The 18,477-nt window shown below is 40.7% G+C and overlaps 2 protein-coding genes across 2 annotated transcripts; both read right to left on the bottom strand.

Annotated features, from left to right (window-relative positions):
* Positions 1-10,000: 10,000 nt before the first annotated feature.
* LOC102293791 (protein FAM8A1) lies at positions 10,001-13,444 on the bottom strand. The gene is made up of 5 exons (XM_005934809.3): positions 12,941-13,444; positions 12,654-12,774; positions 11,831-11,954; positions 10,746-10,885; positions 10,001-10,637 (listed from the first exon to the last, which is right to left on the bottom strand). Exons 1-5 carry the CDS (start codon positions 13,437-13,439, stop codon positions 10,493-10,495), a joined length of 1,029 nt encoding a protein of 342 aa, XP_005934871.1. The 5' UTR covers positions 13,440-13,444; the 3' UTR covers positions 10,001-10,492.
* Positions 13,445-15,917: 2,473 nt separating this feature from the next.
* fabp4b (fatty acid binding protein 4b) lies at positions 15,918-16,810 on the bottom strand. Its single transcript, XM_005934810.3, has 4 exons — positions 16,651-16,810; positions 16,375-16,550; positions 16,185-16,286; positions 15,918-16,056 (listed from the first exon to the last, which is right to left on the bottom strand). The coding sequence occupies exons 1-4, from the start codon at positions 16,721-16,723 to the stop codon at positions 16,003-16,005; spliced, it is 405 nt and encodes a 134-aa protein (XP_005934872.1). The 5' UTR covers positions 16,724-16,810; the 3' UTR covers positions 15,918-16,002.
* Between the last annotated feature and the right edge of the window lie 1,667 nt (positions 16,811-18,477).

Genomic DNA, 18,477 nt, shown 5'->3' with positions numbered 1-18,477 from the left:
ATAATATCGGATGCTGATTATTGTGGTCCAACCCGATATGTTTGTTTTGCTAGCCTAGCTGCACAGTCTAAGCAACATTTCTCAGTATGGTGCACACATAATGAGAGTGAGTGCATGAAACCAAATGTTTACACTGTAGTAGTGCAGTAGCGACAGTACTAGTCCTGGAGTACTTGCACTAGTAATAGATAGTGATTTTAGCAGCAGCATATCATCGTTTTAACAAAATAAACAACGGACCCTTTCATTTGTAAACACACACATGTTCCTATACACTGAGTCTACGCTCTCTCCTACTCATGCACTCAGTAGTTTTCAGCGAGGGAAAAAAAACCGTGAAAACTCAAGTGGGTTCCACTTGCTGTGGGCAATAACGCTGTGTGACCTTCACTCCAAAGCCAAACATGTCCAAGTACCAATTTAAGTTCTGGGGCAACTCTTTCAAGGTTGAGCTTTAAATGTAAAGAGATGCATCATATTAGGCCTACCTTGAACCTGGTGGGTGTCGAAGAAACAATTATCCAAGCATCATTACCCGCATTCTGTCCTGCATCCACACCACTTACCGGGCATAAGTGAGCATCCACTACTGCGGAAGGCATGTCCAGACATGCAAAAGCGCTTCTACTACACACAACTAAGGGGAAGCCTGCACGATGCAAATGGTCACATGATTTGGGAAACGAAATGTATTTTTGTTTGTTTGTTTGTTTGTTTGTTTGTTTGTTTGTTTGTTTTTCCATAGTGAGTTGTTTTTGTAGCCATTAGGTCATTTATCGTTTCTCAAAATGTTCCCCAGAACATCTGTCCAAAGAGCTCAGCAGGTATAGGTGTTCCACACAATAAGTCACACTCAGATAAACCAGAGAGCTAAAACAGTACTGACATAATGCAATAAATATTTAGCCAAAAATCCCCCATCAAAAAATTATGAATTCTGAAATTATACAGTTTTATTTATATAGCGTCGACTTACAACATCATCTTGCTTTATACAGCAAGGTAAAAGACACATAAAAAATGTTAGAGGGAAAATAATCATAACATCCCCTATGAGCAAGCACTTAGTGATCGTGGGAAGGGAAAACTCCCTTTTGACAGGAAGTATAACCTCTGGTAGAGCCAGCATCGGGGGGAAGGCAGCTAGACATCTGCCGGGACCGGTTAGGGAGAAAAAAAGGACGGCTTGGTGAAACGGGGACAGAACACAAACATGAGAGAGAAGACAAAACTTTATAGCAAGCAGTAGTAAATTATGTGGGTGGTGAAAAGAGGGGGTGGAGAAGAAAGGGTCAGTGCATCATGGAAAGTCCCCAGCAGTCTGAGCTGATTGCAGCATAACTAAACTACAGTTCAGGGTCATGACATCCAGTCCTGACTCATCAAAAAGCGAAGTTTTAAACCTAATCTTACAAATAGAGATGTTGTCTGTCTCCCCAGTGTAAACTGGGAGCTGGTTGCACAGAAAAGGTGCATGAAAGCTAAAAGATCTGCCCCCCCATTCTACTTTCAGAAACTCGAGAAACCACAGTTAAGTCAGCAGTGTGAGAGTGAAGTGCTCTATTGGGATTCAATGCTATTTATGTGAGAAGAAGGATTTTAAATTCAAGTAGTCATTTTTTAAAGGGTGCAAATAAAGAGAAGCCAATATGGGAGAAATATGATCTGTCTTTGTAGCCCCGGTCAGTACTCTCACTGCAACATTTTTTTACCATCTGCAGGCTTTTTTTCAGGGAACTTTTAGAAAAACATTATAGAAAGAATGTACAATAGGCCAGCCTAGAAGAAACAAATATATGAATCAGCTGTCTGCAAAAGTAGTCTGATCAAAAACGCCACTTGTACAGGGGAACAGAGTGGGGTGGAAAGTGTCACATTAATAATAAGATGAAGTAGCATGCAAAATTAAATAAAAATACAATACTTCTGAATGGTAATTGGGTTACTTTCTTTTCAGCACTTGTTAGACACTCTATGCTTGTAATAAACCCCCTATTACTGTGTTATAAGGAGGTTTGCAAAAAAACCAATATTTTGTTTTACCTATATGTTCTATGCCAGCCTTTTATAATTTTTTTGTCAGCATTTTAAGGCTTCATTAGTTTTACATGAAAATGTTGGCTTTAAACATGCACATGTCCCCATGCAGGTTTAATTACAACACAGCTGTTGTGTTCCCAGTGACCTTGAACAGATTCCTTGGTGGACTGATGGACAGGAAATAACAATCAAATTTGATAACTGATTAATATTTTCAAGCAAAACAATTGAAAACTATACAACAACTAAACTAAACATCCCAGCTCCTCTAATTTCAGGATTTACCATGTTGGTATTACCTTATATTGTTGGAGAGATATATTAGTAACATGAATTAAATAAACTATTAATAATACAAACCTGATTTATTCACCCGTGGACCTTCTTATCTTTTAGAGGATTGTAGGGGAGCTAAAGTCAGCAACAGATACAAGGTGTATAATGCCAGGAACACCCTGGGGAGATTACCGGTCACTCAAAGGGCTACTGATGTATTATTCTTAACATTATCTTTACTAAGATGGGGAAAATGCAGTTAAAACCCAGACTTTTTATTTCATTTTAAGGCTCCTTCACAACATCTAAACAATAGATAAGTTCCTAGCCCCCAATGACTAGTTCCACTTCACTGCTACACCCTTGTGAAAAATAACAAGCAAGCTTTAAGAAATATTTTAAAAAGCACCTGTTGGAGCAAAGTTCTCTGTGAGAGAGCAGCCACAGGGAAACGCTATGCATAAGTAATGACGAGAATGGAAAGTGGAGTGTGGGTGGTGGGATTAGGAGGGCAGTTGGTATCAGAGCAGGAGGTAAATAACCCTGGCTCAGTCCTGTCTGAGAGCAGACCTGTCTCTGCTGTGGCGCGCTCCAGTTTGGAAGGACAACATGCATACTCCACTCTATGTGGGGAGAATGTGAAAGCGCTTGCTGCCATGGCAACAAGGCAGCTCCACAGTCTCCAGTCCCCATTAAGAAAGATGGGTGGCAACGTGGCTGTAGCTCAGTGGTGGTGTAGCATGACATGCTGAAAGAGCCTATTGAAAGCCAGTGAATTTAGCAGTTAATGAAAAGAGCAAAAAGGGACAGCAGGTCCACGAGGCAGGCGATACCGACCCGTCCTCTTGTTTTGGGTCCTGCGTGCTCTCGTGAGAGGTGTGCGAATATTAAATCGACTCAGTTTTCACTGTTTTGAACGGGGGATATTGTACACTTTGGGCTTCTGTGAGAGATTATCACAGGAGTGGAGGTTTAATTACAATAGAGCAATTGTTGTGCTCACAGTGACCTTGAACAGAGTCCTTGGGTATCTAAAGATGAAAGGAATGACGTGTAAGCGAGAGGATGAAGCACTGAAATGTTTCAAAAAAAATGTTACCCTGGGTCTTTGTAAAAAAAATAAAAAATAAGCACATTTAAAAAAAATAAGCTGTTGAAAAAAACTTTTCATAGTGTCAAGGTCAGCTGTAGATTTTAGGAAATGTTTTGTTGATTCAGGGTCTGAAGGTTTTCCCTACAAAACACAAGAGCTAAAAAATGATTCATAGTTTAAGCAGCTGATGCTTGATGTGGAGGAGTAGACAACCTTTTAATCAACCTGTTACATCAGAAAGATCAGAAAGATTAGCATTAACACAGACATCAAACAAATGCATTCTATCAAAATGGGTTTATTTTTGCCATTGTTATATATGACAGATTCCCATGGCGACAAAACATCACTCTAAAAGTCATTCCTCTCAGTCAGATGGTGGTGGTTTTACTGCAGGACACAATTAAACTGAGTTCTTTAACTCTGTTTCATGTAGATACTGTGCATGTGGTGGGAGCCAAATTCAGCAGAACAAAACAGATTTCATCCTGAGTCCAAGTGCCAAGACTCTTTTCATTCAGCTGAAAATAGCAAGCCACTGCTTACGCACATCTCCAGAACATAGTTTAGGCAACTAAAGGATTGGGTGGGAGTGATTTGTGGAGGAGGAATACAGCCACTGCAGGAGCTCAGTGGGGTTCGAACCAAATGAATCAGAAAGACACCAAATTGTGAATAAATAAAAAAATAAGCACACTGTGGAGCCAGGAAGTAAAGTTAATGTTGGCCTTTTAATCGCAGTTTCTAAAGACATTCGCAAGTGTTTTGCTGGGTGGTTTGTGAGCCAAGACAGGAAAGAGTAATGAGTAATAACCTCCCCTAATAACACAGTCTTCTTATATTTATCACTACGACAGAGTCAAAGTTACTACAGACACATTTCCTCTGTTATGAGCACAACATTTGAATATTCCTGTCAAGAAATCCATCATGGACTGAAGTGACCTCAGTGACCCCAGTGACAGACTGCCAGCTCCTCGCGTCATACTGGACTGTAGGCTCAATACCAAACTCACACAGCAGGGGGCAGTTCATCAGCCTCTGTGACTCTTGAGCTGTAGCTCAGAGCTGGATAGATACTTCAGTATGTTGCCATTTGTCTCCGCCTTATGCCATCCAGCAAATCCCAATATGAGTAAATGTTATAAACACAGGGATATGGAATCAGATTAAAGCAATGTAAAACTCTCAAAATTTACTGTTATTAAATTTATGAAATATTCATGACCCCTTTTGAACTAAAGAGTTGGTTTAATAAACACATTTAGTCAAAAAGCTGCAGATTATGCTCATCTAACTAACTTAAAGCCCAGCTACAGTCATGTGAAAAAGAAAGTTTTTGCAGCACTATGCAGTCGCGTGTACCCCACATGCTTCAGTAGCTTCTAACAGGACCTTCTGCGGGAGTGGGCGTCCCAGCAGTTTCGGTATGACTATCAGTCTCTCACATCATTGCAGAGGAATTTTGGCCCATTTTTCTGTACAGCGTTTCAGTTCATTGAGGTTTGTGGGCATGTTGTTGTTTATTGCTCACCTCTCTTCATGTTCCACTTCAGCATTTCGAGGTCTGGACTTTGACTGGGCGATTGCCTCACCTCGATTCTTTTCTTTTTCAGCTATACTCTCGTAGATTTGCTGCACTTGGGATCACTATCCTTTTGTTGCATGACCCAAATTCTGCCAAGCTTTACTTTAGCTTTAGGACAGACGGCCTCACATTTGATTCTAGAAGAGAGTCCTGTGGTTGCAAAACAAACCCAATTCATTATCCCACCACTACCGTGCTTAAGAGTTAGTATGAGGTGTTCGTGCTGATATGTTGTGCATTATGGCCAAAACATTGTGACATACAAAAATTACTTTTTCACATGACTGTACACGCTCTTCTTTTTATTCTAATTATATTTAGCAACTGTTTTAGCATTTGATCTTAGCCCAGTGAATTGCTGACATGTAACCAAGATACACTCTCTTGAGATAAAGGGAACCGAAGTCACAAGTAAGCCACAAAAAGACAAGCGGCTTTCTAAATGATACCAGCGAGACAGACATATTTTTTTTACCCTTCAGTTTCTCACCAAACATGAAGGAGTTTCCATCTGATTTTGCTCTACACCACCATAATCTAAGAAAGAGAGAAAAGGCTGAATTTCTCTGCAGTATCCATGGTTGTCTTGACAACTCAAGCCACTCACTGCCTAGAGCAGAAATCTACTGTATTCAGAAACACAAACCCAGAAACCCGCTGTTATGTCACAGAAAATGGTATGAATGCTGTACTGCTTCATTTCAATGCACACACTCACAGTCTCTCTGTATGCTTTTATATCACTCATCTTGAGTTTGTACGCGCCTCATATTCACATCTATTTTTATAACAGGAAAATGAGCTCCTGCACAGGCAATGTACTATTCTGGAAAATGAGTTCACATCATACGCATTCTTATTCTTCAACTATCCTAGAAAGCCCTTTAATTGTTCATTTATTGGAACTGTAAAAGGAAATAACCTCAAATAGTAAACTGCTGATCAGACTAATCGACTGTATGTAAGCTATTGAGCCAATGCCATTAAAATTCCAATACAAACAAAAAAAATAAAAATAAAAATATTCAAACCACTCTTCTTTTGAGCAAAGGGCCACTGAGTGCAGCGTCACTGTTATTACAGTTGTCTAAATAACTACAAGAACTGGGTAGAGGTGGCAACTACATGTACTTCAAGGTAAGACATATAATAAAAATAACAGCCTGCTTTGAAAAAGCTTAAAAATTCAATTGTTCAGTCCCCAAACCGCTCTGTAAAAACAGCCCAGGGCAACGACTCGACCGCTAAATTAAATTATCCCAGTCCAATCACAGGTGCCACAAAAAGTGACCTACAGATTGTTTGATGGTTTTAATGTGATTAGGTACGCGTGAAGAAGATTCAGTTCAGTTCAATTCCATTTTATTTATATAGTGCCAAATCACAACAATAGTTGCCTCAAAGCGCTCTAAGGTAAGGTAAAGACCCTACAATGATCTTTACAAAGATGGGCAGACTGTGGTCGTAAAGGGATGGAGATGGTCAGCAACAACACTCAGGTAGGTTGTGGTGTTTAAATAATACTCAGTTGGTACTAAGGGGCCTAAAGTGTGCCAAGAAAACATCCTAATACCACCACCATCAGCCTGACCTGCACACACAAGGCAGGTCATGCTTTCATGATGTTTATGCCAAATTCTGAAACCACCATTCAAATGTCGCAGCAGAATTCTAGTCACATCAGACCAGGCAACACTTCTATTGTCCAATTTTGGTGAGCCTGTATAAAATGTAGCCTCATTATTCCAGTGCTGTTCTTCCGCATACCTTTGTTGTAATGAGTAGTTATTTGAGTTACTATTTTTACCCACTTGCTGTATATTTTCCTCTTTTTCAGTCCACTATCAGTAAACCCTAGAGATGGTTGCGTGGGAAAATCCCAGTAGATCAGCAGTTTCGTAACACCCAGATATAAATGCCTAAATACACTGAGATGCTGCCATGTGATTGGCTAATTAGATATTTGCATTAACGAGCAGTTGAACAAAATAGCCAGTGTGTGCATTTGATTTAACGTTAATTAGCCAAGTAAATCCCACAGAGGTTAGAAAGCTCTTTTTCCAATAACTAATAACTATTTTCCATTATAGCCCATTAAAAACGGACATTTTATATGAAACAACCCTTATTTGTTTCCCCAGAAATCTCTTTTCTTTTTGCCAAAACATAGGGTTAAACATTAAGGTTAGTTCTCTCATTTTTTTCTCCAGTAGTAACATGTAAAGTTTTTAAAAAAGCAATAAACTAAATGAGAAACCATTAGATAAGTGCTGATCTGCGCAGCTGAATAAATTCTGTGCATGTAGGTAGCGACATTAGGAGCCAGCAAAAGTTTTTATGTGTGTGAATGTGCCCATGAAATATGTGTTGCCTTATGACATCCCTAGCGTTAGAGCAGTCACTTATCTCCCTCCCCAGTCAACAGGTCTCCTCTTCATCAACAGCCCTTTCCACTCAGGCAGAACCCAGCCAGCCTGTAATTACTGATGCCACTTGAGAGGAATACCAACAGGCACAGACACACCAGAGAGGAAAAGCATCAGCAGCGAGCACTATTTCAGCCCACAGCACCTTTCCGCGACTTCAAAACACCTGGAGCCTGCTGCTGTTGTCTGTGTGTGAAGAGCAGCAGCACCACCTGCCACTGCGGAGGATCTAATGACCAAATAATGAGTGTAAGGACACAAACTTAGGGAATATTTTAGTCTAGTTGAGCCCAGACTGTTTACTTCATTCCTTCTGGCTTGTACATGGCTTTGTTCAGACACAGACACATGGCTGTCTGAGAAATCCGTGAGCCTGTACATGACTTCCTTGTTAAAAGAGCCAGACAGAGTGGCAGTAACTCAGGCTGGACACATCAGGTTGATAACGAATGGCATGTGACAGGTAGGAAGTAGATTTCTGAAGCAGGGCATGACAACATAAATATACTATGAGCGATTCATTTTTGCACCCAGCTCACCTCCTCTAACCTCCATTATTTCCTTTCATGTTTTAAAAATTGATATTTTAATTTATTTTTACAAGGCTACATGAGGAATCTCTTCCAGCACTTCCATGCTTAGTGGCACATTTCCATTTATGGAAATGTAGGCGATCATCAGTGGGATTTACATACTAATGCCAGGAGTATTTCTAACTACAAGCGATTGCAAGGTCTTCATTTACTTCGGCAGCTGAGAGGTTTTGTAAAATATTAAGAAGTTAAACACAAAAATTTGCCATTAACTACGGGGATAAATGTCCCCTTGAGCTTTCCTAAAATCTGTCTCTTGCACTCTTTTTTTGGATGCGAGCCAGAAGATGTCAATAATAAAATCAATTACAAAAAACGCTTCAACTCCAAACTGAGCTACACTCACTCATCAGAATATAGCACAGTGATACTCGTGGGCAGTGTCTGCCCACACTTTCTTCACAACAATAAGCTACATTTTTCTATTCCCTATGGCATGATGCATGGCAGCCGCATGTGAGGGGGGGCGGGGAGTCGCTCTGTAATCTGGGAGTACCATCTGTGGCTGTCAGCTGAAACTGCCACTTAGTGGGCCTAACACAATCACCATGTCAACAGTTGCCAACACTTGGCGCTTCCACAGTCCCCTCGGAGCACATGTGACATGCCAGAAAAGTCTAAGCATGGGAGAAACGTCTCAAAAACAAGCTGAGTCAAGCTGCTGTTAGAGTCGGATTGATTCATGTCACGGGCACACAGCGATTGGTTCTCGGCGAGGATGAATGAAAATCACAAAGAGACAAATGTAGGCATGTTACCATGTAGTGATCTCTGTGATTCATCACAAGAGGCAGAAGCCTGAGGTCTGCAAGACCAACAGATGTACAACAGGTGGAGCCAAAGTCTTATTAATAAGAAAAATAGGATCAGTAAGCTGCCATTTTTACACAATGTAATCCTCTCACGACTGAAGTCGGCCCATTTACAGATTGTCATCAAGTTACACAGTAGATTTCATCACAGCACATCTAGCAGGCATTTTTGGTACTTTAGCACACAGAAGAAAATGCTTAACAGTGTCTTTGATCAAGGAAACTGGAGTAGAAAATGTCCATTAATGCATTTTTTATAGCAGAAATTGTCACAGTACATTTCCTCTATAAGCTCTCATAATTAAATGTGTAAACACTTGATAATGCCATCTGTTATTAAATTAGGCCAATTAGTAGGGATTATCATAAGATCTTAAGTGGTTTTGATTCCACGGCAGCTTCAATCACCTTTGCACAGATCATAGGGCATTTTGCATATTGTGGTATCATCCATCCATCCAGCCATGTGGTGTTTTTCCATTTGTTACTCCTCTGCTTCAATTTCTCCCAAATGTTAGTGCTAATGATAAGACTACAATCAGCTATTACAAAGCAGCAATAATCACACGTTATCATTAATGCATGATTCCCACTGTGAGCAATGATCAAAAATTTTAAGTCTGAGCATACAAGTCTGAGGGTACGTATTTAATACAAAGACATACTTGATGGCGTAATCTCATTAATGCAGGATTAGCAACTTAAACTTGTTGCAGGCAAAATGTTTTTAGAAAAAAAACACTGCATAATAACTCAAGCAGATGGAAAGGAAACTAGAGTCTTGCACCTTCTCCCAGCTCTGTCTTCAAGTTTTTAAAAAATAAAGTAAAATAAAAAATTTGCCCCAGTAGACCTTGGCCAATCACAACGCACATCCCCCAGGAAATGACTAGAAAATAAACGCTTGGAAAAATGACATGAGCACTTGTTAATGCCTGGTTAAGCTGCTGCTGAGACACTGTCAGCACCTTTAGATGGGACAGAAACTTACATATCTACCTCCTAGACTCTGCACCTCCTTAAAAGGGGAAATGTTCGTGCATTAGAGATTTGTTGCCTCTAATCTTGTTGCCTTTCATACCAGATCATGTGAGCAGTGCAAAATGTTATTATATATTATTATTAATATTATTTTAATTTTCTTTTTTTTTTTTAAAGTGTGGGGGGGGGGGGGGGGGGGTTAAACAGAACAAAAAAAGATGCAAGAAAAGGGCTCTTTAATCTTCATATTCTGGCTGTTCTTTTAAATAAAATCCTGTCTTCTCTGGTTTCCTTGCCTACTGAAGCTTTAAATACTGAGTTAGCCAAGTTAGACAGTCACCCTTAATCTTGAAAGACAATTTTAAAAAGGAAGCGAATCTTCTGTCAATAAAAACTTAGCAGATACCATCATTTTTTCCTTGCACAGGACCTGATTCTGAAAGCAGCATGTAGACATACATGCAGAAATACAGTGTGTGTGTCAGAAACACAACAAATCCAAATTGAAACAGTTCATATTGGTGTGTCTCAAACTCAATGCAACCATCCCGATTCTCTTGTGCTCTGACAATACCTTGAAAGGGAGGTGTCTGAGTTCAGTCGACGTTATATTTTTAAAAAGAAAACAAATTGTCACTCAGTGCCTGTTCAGAGTTATTGTGGGGCCATTCTTCTGTGCAGCATCATCTGACCCTGGATCGCTTGACAACAATTGTACCAGCAACCATATCATACACAGTCCTGTTGTGCTGGAAGAACAGAAGAGTGATGAAGGCTGGGAAGAAGAAGGCAATGGAAAAGTTCTTATTCAAGGCTCGAACAGTCGATCTGAAGAGGGAGACAGAAACAGTACCGTTATGTGATGTGAGGCTGTTTGCATGCACGCTGTGACTTCTGATGGATAATCTTTAAAAAAATAATTAAATAAATACTCACGCAGAAAGAGAGACATTAGTTGCTGGCACGACAAGAACCCTGTTAGGCTGAACCAGAACTGATGAGTCACATGTCACGACTCTGAGTCCAATGAGAAACTTTCCGGGAGTGGCTCCTCCTGCTCCCCAAATGCATATGATCTAAAAAGAGAAACGTGTATCAGCTACCAAACATAAAATACATTTTCCACAAACAATTTAACAAGTTACGGTTGGTAAAATATCACTGCTAGATGTCAGCAAATTGCAGTCGACTGAGTTCAGTCTTCTTCCTTAAGTGCTTAACTCTAAGTACGGTGGCCACGGTAGAACAAACAACTCTGGCTGCTGTTCATCTGTAGTGAGTGGAAGCTTTCAGTCTGCTACCTAAGCTGTTGATATGCTGGTGTTGTAGTCCATTTATGTTGGAGGAGGCTGTAAAACTTTGTGAAAGGACTCCGATAAGAGTCAATGATTCAGCGAAGCTCACTTTTGACTGACGACAGCGACACTGAGGCGAGTTGATATCTCAGACTTTTTCTTGCTGGTTTTGCCAGTGCTAGCTGCTGTTAGCCTCCATTAGCTGCTGTTAGTCAGAGTTAGTGAAACTTTCTTTGAAGTAAATGTAACACTGTTGGACTCGGACACTTACCAACCAGACCCTCATATGACGTGAGATGTGTAATCAAACTGTTTATCAGAGCGAAAGTGTGACTTTTAGGAAAATTGAGCCTAACATTAGCTGGCATAATGTTAGCTTATAACCCGCTGTTGCTGTTGTGTAGCCGGCTTAGTGGCAGCTGTCCAAAGACAAGAGGGTCGCATGTCAAATCAGCTGACAGTAAGGGACTGTGACAAAATCAGGAATGAATAAACAAGTTTATGTAGGTTTTTGTATGTTATTGCACTGACAAACTGGCACCTGCCCATTTTAATGGAGACGCTCTAAGGTTATGAGAAGACAGTTTGTTGGAAGACGTAATTACACACAGAGCAAAATACTTAGGAGTACGACAGCCCCTGGTTCCCCTAGCAGCTGTACCCTTAAGACCAACATCCTAGTCAAGACTCCAGATAACAGCATAAAACTTCTCCGTGTCCACTCACCTCATAAAAACAAACTAATATCCGATACACAAGAGCAACAAGCATCATTTTCTGCAGCTCCTCCATCGATGTGTCTTCATCGATTTCCTCCACTATAAAATGCATGGCGAACTTGGAAACATCTCTGAAAAGTGAATGAAACGATACAGGTTTAAAGAATGTCTTAGTCTGATTACGAGTCTCCTTCTTGAAGGGATAAAAATAAAAAAAATTTAGAAAAACATAAATACACAAGGGGCGATCGTGGCTCAAGAGTTGGGCGTTCGCCTTGTAATCGGAAGGTTGCTGGTTCGAGCCCCGGCTTGGATAGTCTCGGTCGTTGTGTCCTTGGGCAAGACACTTCACCCGTTGCCTACTGGTGGTGGTCAGAGGGCCCGGTGGCGCCAGTGTCCGGCAGCCTAGCCTCTGTCAGTGCGCCCCAGGGTGGCTGTGGCTACAATGTAGCTTGCCATCACCAGTGTGTGAATGTGTGTGTGAATGGGTGGATGACTGGATATGTAAAGCGCTTTGGGGTCCTTAGGGACTAGTAAAGCGCTATATAAATACAGGCCATTTACCATTAAAGTCCAAAGACATGCAGCTTGTGGGGATAGGTTAATTGGATAATCGAATTGCCACTAGGTGTGAATGTGCAAGTGAGTGTGAATGGTTGTCTGTCCCCATGTGTTAGCCCTGCGACAGACTGGCGACCTGTCCAGGGTGTACCCCGCCTTTCACCCTATGACAGCTGGGATAGGCTCCAGCGCCCCCCGCGACCCTGAAAAGGATAAGCGGAAGCGAGTGGATGGATGGATGGATGGATGGCATAAATACACAAACTCACTTGATTCCACTAAGGTGCATAATACTGATGATTATAGTTGCTTTGATGAAAAACAATATGAAGAAATCCACCATCTCAGCCATTAGTCTTTGGAGAGGAGAAGGAATACTGTACTCTCGGCCTGGAGAAAAGAAGCAAAGAAGTTTGTTTTATTAAGGGATGCCGGACTGCCTTTCAATTGTTTTTAAAGGCGCTCAGTCCCAGAGGGTCATCATAACCCTCAAATGTAGTGACCCTTGGAGTTAGGAAAAATCGGATATGGTTATACTGTCTGTAGCAGCTTTTACCTGGTCTCGGTGCATTTCCATTCTCCCTCGCCTGCTGCTGCTGCTGCGGCTGAGCAGGCACTGCTGCCCCGACGATGGTTTCACCTGCACGGCCGCTCGAGGAGCCGGCCGCGGGTGGGAAAGGAGGCAACGGAAGACCAAACGGATTATTATGCCAGTGCTGGGAGTTGATATCAAGAACGGTCGAAGTCCCGTTAGGTGGCTGTAAACAGTAAGGGTAGGACATGGCTGACGCTGCTAGCCAGCTTTGCCAGTTCACATATCCACTGTAGTACTGCCACATCCATGCCTGTAGTTTCTCGCAGTATCGTGTCGTGGCACGGCTTTCTTCGGCGTCCTTCTTGCCGTCAGTGCTGCCCCGGTTGTCTTTTCTTTGGGTAACTTCGTCAGATAATGGCTTAACTTGACTACCACAAGGTTTATTCTTTCTCTTATCGACATCCATACTTCTGTTTTCTTTGTCGGCCATGTTTGATCGCGTTGCGTCACGTAACGTCATCTGGACGAAGAAAATAAATACGTGTCAAGATAGAGATATTGTAAAGATATGCGATGTTATGGATTCAAATAAATTGAATAATATTTTTCAATTTAAAAAAAAAATCTCTATTTATAATTCACGTTAAACTGTTACCCCTCCTCCCCTCTCCACCTAGCAGGATGTAGTGGTGCCGCCCGATAGTTGCCTGCTATTACGGGAATCAACCACAAGGGTGCAGCATATCTGCGAGGTAGAAGTTGCAGTGATAGTGAGACATTTGGGGTCTTCGAGTTCACACAATTTAATATTCAAATGAGAAAGTACGGCAGCAAAAGATTTTCAGGACTTACTTCTGGATTTTCTCGGATAACTGCATCTGTAATTATCACATTGTTATAGAACTTATGAGATTAACTACATGAATACATGAGACTACATAAGATGACTGCAAATACAAGCCTAGTTCCAAAAAAGTTGTGTGTGTAAAATAAAAGCAGAATGCATTGATTTGCAAAATCATAAACATATATTTTATTCAAAATGAAAGTGTGGACAAAGTTCACCCTGCCATCCACAAATGGTGGTTACAAATGTATGATGCAATAAAGAAGCCATCTAGAAATCTGGATCTTCTCTAGAAAGAGCTAATTTAAAATGAACTGAGGGCAGGTAGAAAACGTGTCTGTGGTCAGACCCATCAAAATTTAAAACTTTTTTGGAAAGCATGCACACCATGTCCTCTGGACTAAAGAGGAGAGAGTGCTTGTCATCAAGACTGATTTTAAAACCCTGCTGTGCAGGAATTGGGTGCATCAATGCCTATGGAAAGGCACTTGCAGGTTTTAGATCAACATATGCTCCCATCAAGGTGACATGTTTTCCAGCAAGACAATGCCAAACCACATACTGCATCTATCACAACAGCATGGCTTCACAGTAAAAGAGTCCCACTGATGAACTGATTCAGATGTTATTTTAATTGAAAACATTTTGCAGCCTCATCATCATGAAACAAATAGTAAAATGAGTCAGCTGATACATACGATGTGTTCTGTGTGCAAGATTTGCAAATCATTGCATTCTGTTTTTATTCACATTTTACAGAATGTCCCAAATTTTGGAATCACGATTTATTGTGTAACAGTAAATAATGTCATTTCTTACAGCTTCATGCTGATGAATGAGATCCTTGTAGGACCTGAAACCACCTGTCGTTATTGAGATTATTCCATCACAATCAACAGGCTGCTTTTCTTAAATAAAACAGAAATGGAATAATTGTTACAGTATTGGTGTGCACACAGCTACCACATCCTTTCATAATGAACAAAAGAACAAAAGAATTTAGCAGCTGATCATGTCATTGTGTTTAAGGGAGCTAAGCAATTTCAAAGGAAGTGTGCTTCTTAAAGCTGGCACCCACACAACACCATAAGCATGCTTAATCTGTAGGGTTTTGTTTTGTTTTTTTGAGCTGGTAGGACCTCAGGTTTCACCGCATACCTTATATTTATATCTGAGCATGCATTTTAAAAATATAAGTAAATGCTCCTCAACACATTCTTTGTGCAGGCAAAGCACCAAAAACATTTGTGTGCATATGGCACCATCTTACATAACATGGCACTTTACAAAACAAAGCAGCTTGTCATTAGTCAATACTCATTGTTGCTTGACCACCACCTGGGGCCACAACCATTCACTACAGCCTGGAAATCTTTGAGGATTTATACCTCAGTGTAGTGCTCTAAAGGACCCTAATTAAAACTAATTATGTGCACTCACTTGAATTTTGCATCCATGCAACCAAGACTAGGTCACTGCTCCAACTGCAAGCAGGGATTTGGCCTTCTCACCTCCTTGTCATATGAGGGCTACTCTGATTTTAGGAGCTTTCCTTCCCTTTGTTTAAACAAAAGGCCTTTGTAACCCCCTTCCCCTCTAGCTTTAAGATCAGATGTGTGTTTAAGCCAATCAGGTTTCTTGCTTTAAAAAGTTTCACATCTAAACAGTTTGCTACAGTTTAGAAGGTAACTGCAGGTTATGCCAGCTACGAACATTAAACTAGTGCAGCTATACAGGGAGGCATTTCCTTAATTTTGCACCCTTAACTTTGACCTGATGTGCAGCTGGCACAGCATTTTTAGTAAAGGATGCACGCTCGCATAGTGATAGGCATCTGGATGCAAGACATGCTGTATTGATACGGTCTATAATGTAATTCTTGGAATTGAACCAGCCATATTGAAAATGGCTTTTAAAGTGCAATCTGTTAAACTGAAGGGAATTAGTCTGGCTTTGAAAGTAGTGTTAGAAATGGAGACAAACTGGCTCCACTGTAAATTTTGAGTAAGACATGAGCTGCACACATTGTCAATCATTTAAACCCCAATAGGTCAAGGATGTTGAATTGCATGGGTGAGTAGCATGTGACATTTGAGTTTATGCACCTGATGCTTCACAAGTACAAGACTTTGTAGTAAGAGTCAGACAGAGTGAAGTGTCACAGTTTAAACTTTATTGGCATGTTTGGCAGTAGCGCACAGTCTTGAAGGAACAGGAACTCGTCACAAAGAGTGCATTAAGCTACTTTCTTATAGGTCCTCACTGCAACAACATCATCCATGTAACATTTCTGTTGAGACAGGGTTCAAAGGTCAGACATTCATTCACTTAAAGCTGTAGAGCAGCAACAGCGCCATGTTAGGCTGCATATAAAGAGCAAACAGCTTTAATGGCACAGATAAACCATCAGTTACTTACAGCTATTAGTTTTCCATCTTCAATTGCTCGCTCAATTCTTGTCGTCTTTCCATCCCAAGCCTGTTTCTGCACGAGTTTGCCATCCTCAATTGTCATGGTGGTCTGAAATTAGGAAAGTTTATAGAGAGGGCTTTAGTAAGACCTTAAAATGTGTGTAAAATAAAGTCTGGCTGGACCTGGGACGACCCACCTTGGTGGCTCTGCCGTCAGCAGTGTCCTCGTCGCATTCCTCATTCAGCTTGAACTTGAACTCCGTGGTCTTGAATGTAGTCACAGACTTTAGTGTGATAAACCCATCATCACCCATGCTGATCACCACGTTAGGCTTTGCAAGGATTCCCATTTGCCTAGTGGTGTAATTTACGCCTACAACACAGGAAGGATCCAATTGGTAAACTGTTCAAATACAACAGATAACAGCGTGCATCGTTTTAATCAAACAAACACACAAAATGAACAAGCTTACCGACTGCTTTCATGTAGTCATCAAACTTGTCGCTGTTAACAAGAGTCCAGTTTCCAACAAACTGCTCAACCATGATGGTGAAGCTGACGCTTGGGCTGCAGACAAAGAATACTTGAATCCTCTGCTGATGAAAGGCGAAGGGACCGAGAAGTTGTGAAAATTGCCTATTTGTAGCTTGATTGAGCACGCGTTTGATTCGGGCCCACCAATCAAGAGCAGGTGCCGTGGTTGCCTTGGAAATCAGCAGATTAGGGGCGTGGCTTTAAATCAGATTTCATCTGATTTTGATTAAGTGTTTGATAGAAGTGAAATGTGTAGCTTATCCTGGGTTTATTGACTTCAGCAATAAAACGGAAGTAAAAGGGGGTTAAAAAGCGTTAACTTAGACACCTAAATACTCCTGAATAAATACTAAAAAATAAATATCATTTAAATGTTTAAAAGTATTATTTATATGTAGAAAAGAAGATGTTTTGCTTTTTTTACATTAAACTTATCCTATTAAAGATTTATTGTGAAACTGCTAATATAACGTGTTATATTTCAGTGAATTTTCCCACAACTGCAACAGAATGTCAAATTGGAAAATAGATTCCGACACAATTCTTTACTTTGTAGTTGTATAGTTATGTTGACTTTAAGCAGTAGGTGGCGCCATGTGAACAGCAGTTAATACTTTAAAAGGGCTAATTCTGTGTTAGAGGTGCAGACAGAACAATTTGTGTGAAAGTGCATTATCAGGCAAATTTATAAGGTCGGGGGGGGGGGGGGGGGGGGGGGGGTCAACATTTATTTGCTCATATATCTTTTCGACATACAATAGTAGGCTACTTCATAATTTGCTTCCAAGGAGCCAGACCTATCATTTTTAAGTAGTCTTTCTAAAAAAAGAGCATAACATACAATCTTTACACCAGGAAGGTGTTTGGCAAAACTTGGTACATCCGGGTATGCTGTACGACAAGCAGACAGGCCTGAAATACTTTCTACAGCAGATGAACAGTGTCTGAAAGTCAGTAAGAAACAGGAAAAAATCCTGCAAAGACCTGACACGTGACCTGAGAGATGCATATGGTCCTTCAGCTGATCTGTCTGCTGTTCACTGAAGCCTCATCAGAAATGTTCTCAATGGATCTGATTGACTACAGCTTCATTTTTCAGTATGACAATGATCCCAAACACACTGCCAATGGAGTAAAAGCATACCCAACATTAGTGAGGCAGTGTGGGATCATAATTGCAGAACAGAACAAAAGGCAGCCAGCAGCCAAAGAGGATCTTTGAATGTCCTTCTAGAACTATTCCTGAAGACCATTTAAAGAAATGACTAAAATCGAATTAATAACTTCTATTTCCGTGTGTGTTTGTGCACGTTTTAGTGAATCCCTCCACCTAGTTCCCGAATTTCCAAAACTAAGGAGTGGCTCAAGACTTTTGGACATTATTGTAGACGATGGTGTATATTAGTTACAATGTATTGTGTTTACAGTGTGAACAAGAGATGGTACTGTAATTGACTACAGTAAGTTCTCATGTAAGTTCAGAGCCCCCTAGTGGTTTCAGCAACAGACTGAGCATTTGCTCAGATATAAAGTACGCTTTATATCTGAGCAAAGGCAACCCAAAATACCACACATGTCAAAGTGAAGTATGACAATGCAAAAGAGAGAAGCAAACTAATCCCAGTTCAACCAGTATAGTATAGTACAGGTTCTATGTTTCATTCTTAGTAGACAAGGATTTATTCACCCAGCATATGTATTTACTTATCTTTTTTTTAAAACCCCTCTGTGGAGGCCAGTATTTAGCACAAAAGTACAGAGTGAT

The sequence above is a fragment of the Haplochromis burtoni genome, unplaced genomic scaffold (genome assembly GCF_018398535.1).
Source record: "Haplochromis burtoni strain Fernald_Lab_line unplaced genomic scaffold, NCSU_Asbu1 Contig_120, whole genome shotgun sequence".
NCBI lineage: Eukaryota > Metazoa > Chordata > Actinopteri > Cichliformes > Cichlidae > Haplochromis > Haplochromis burtoni.
Note: the sequence above shows the minus strand (reverse complement) of the source record. Positions and strands in the feature narration are given on the sequence as shown.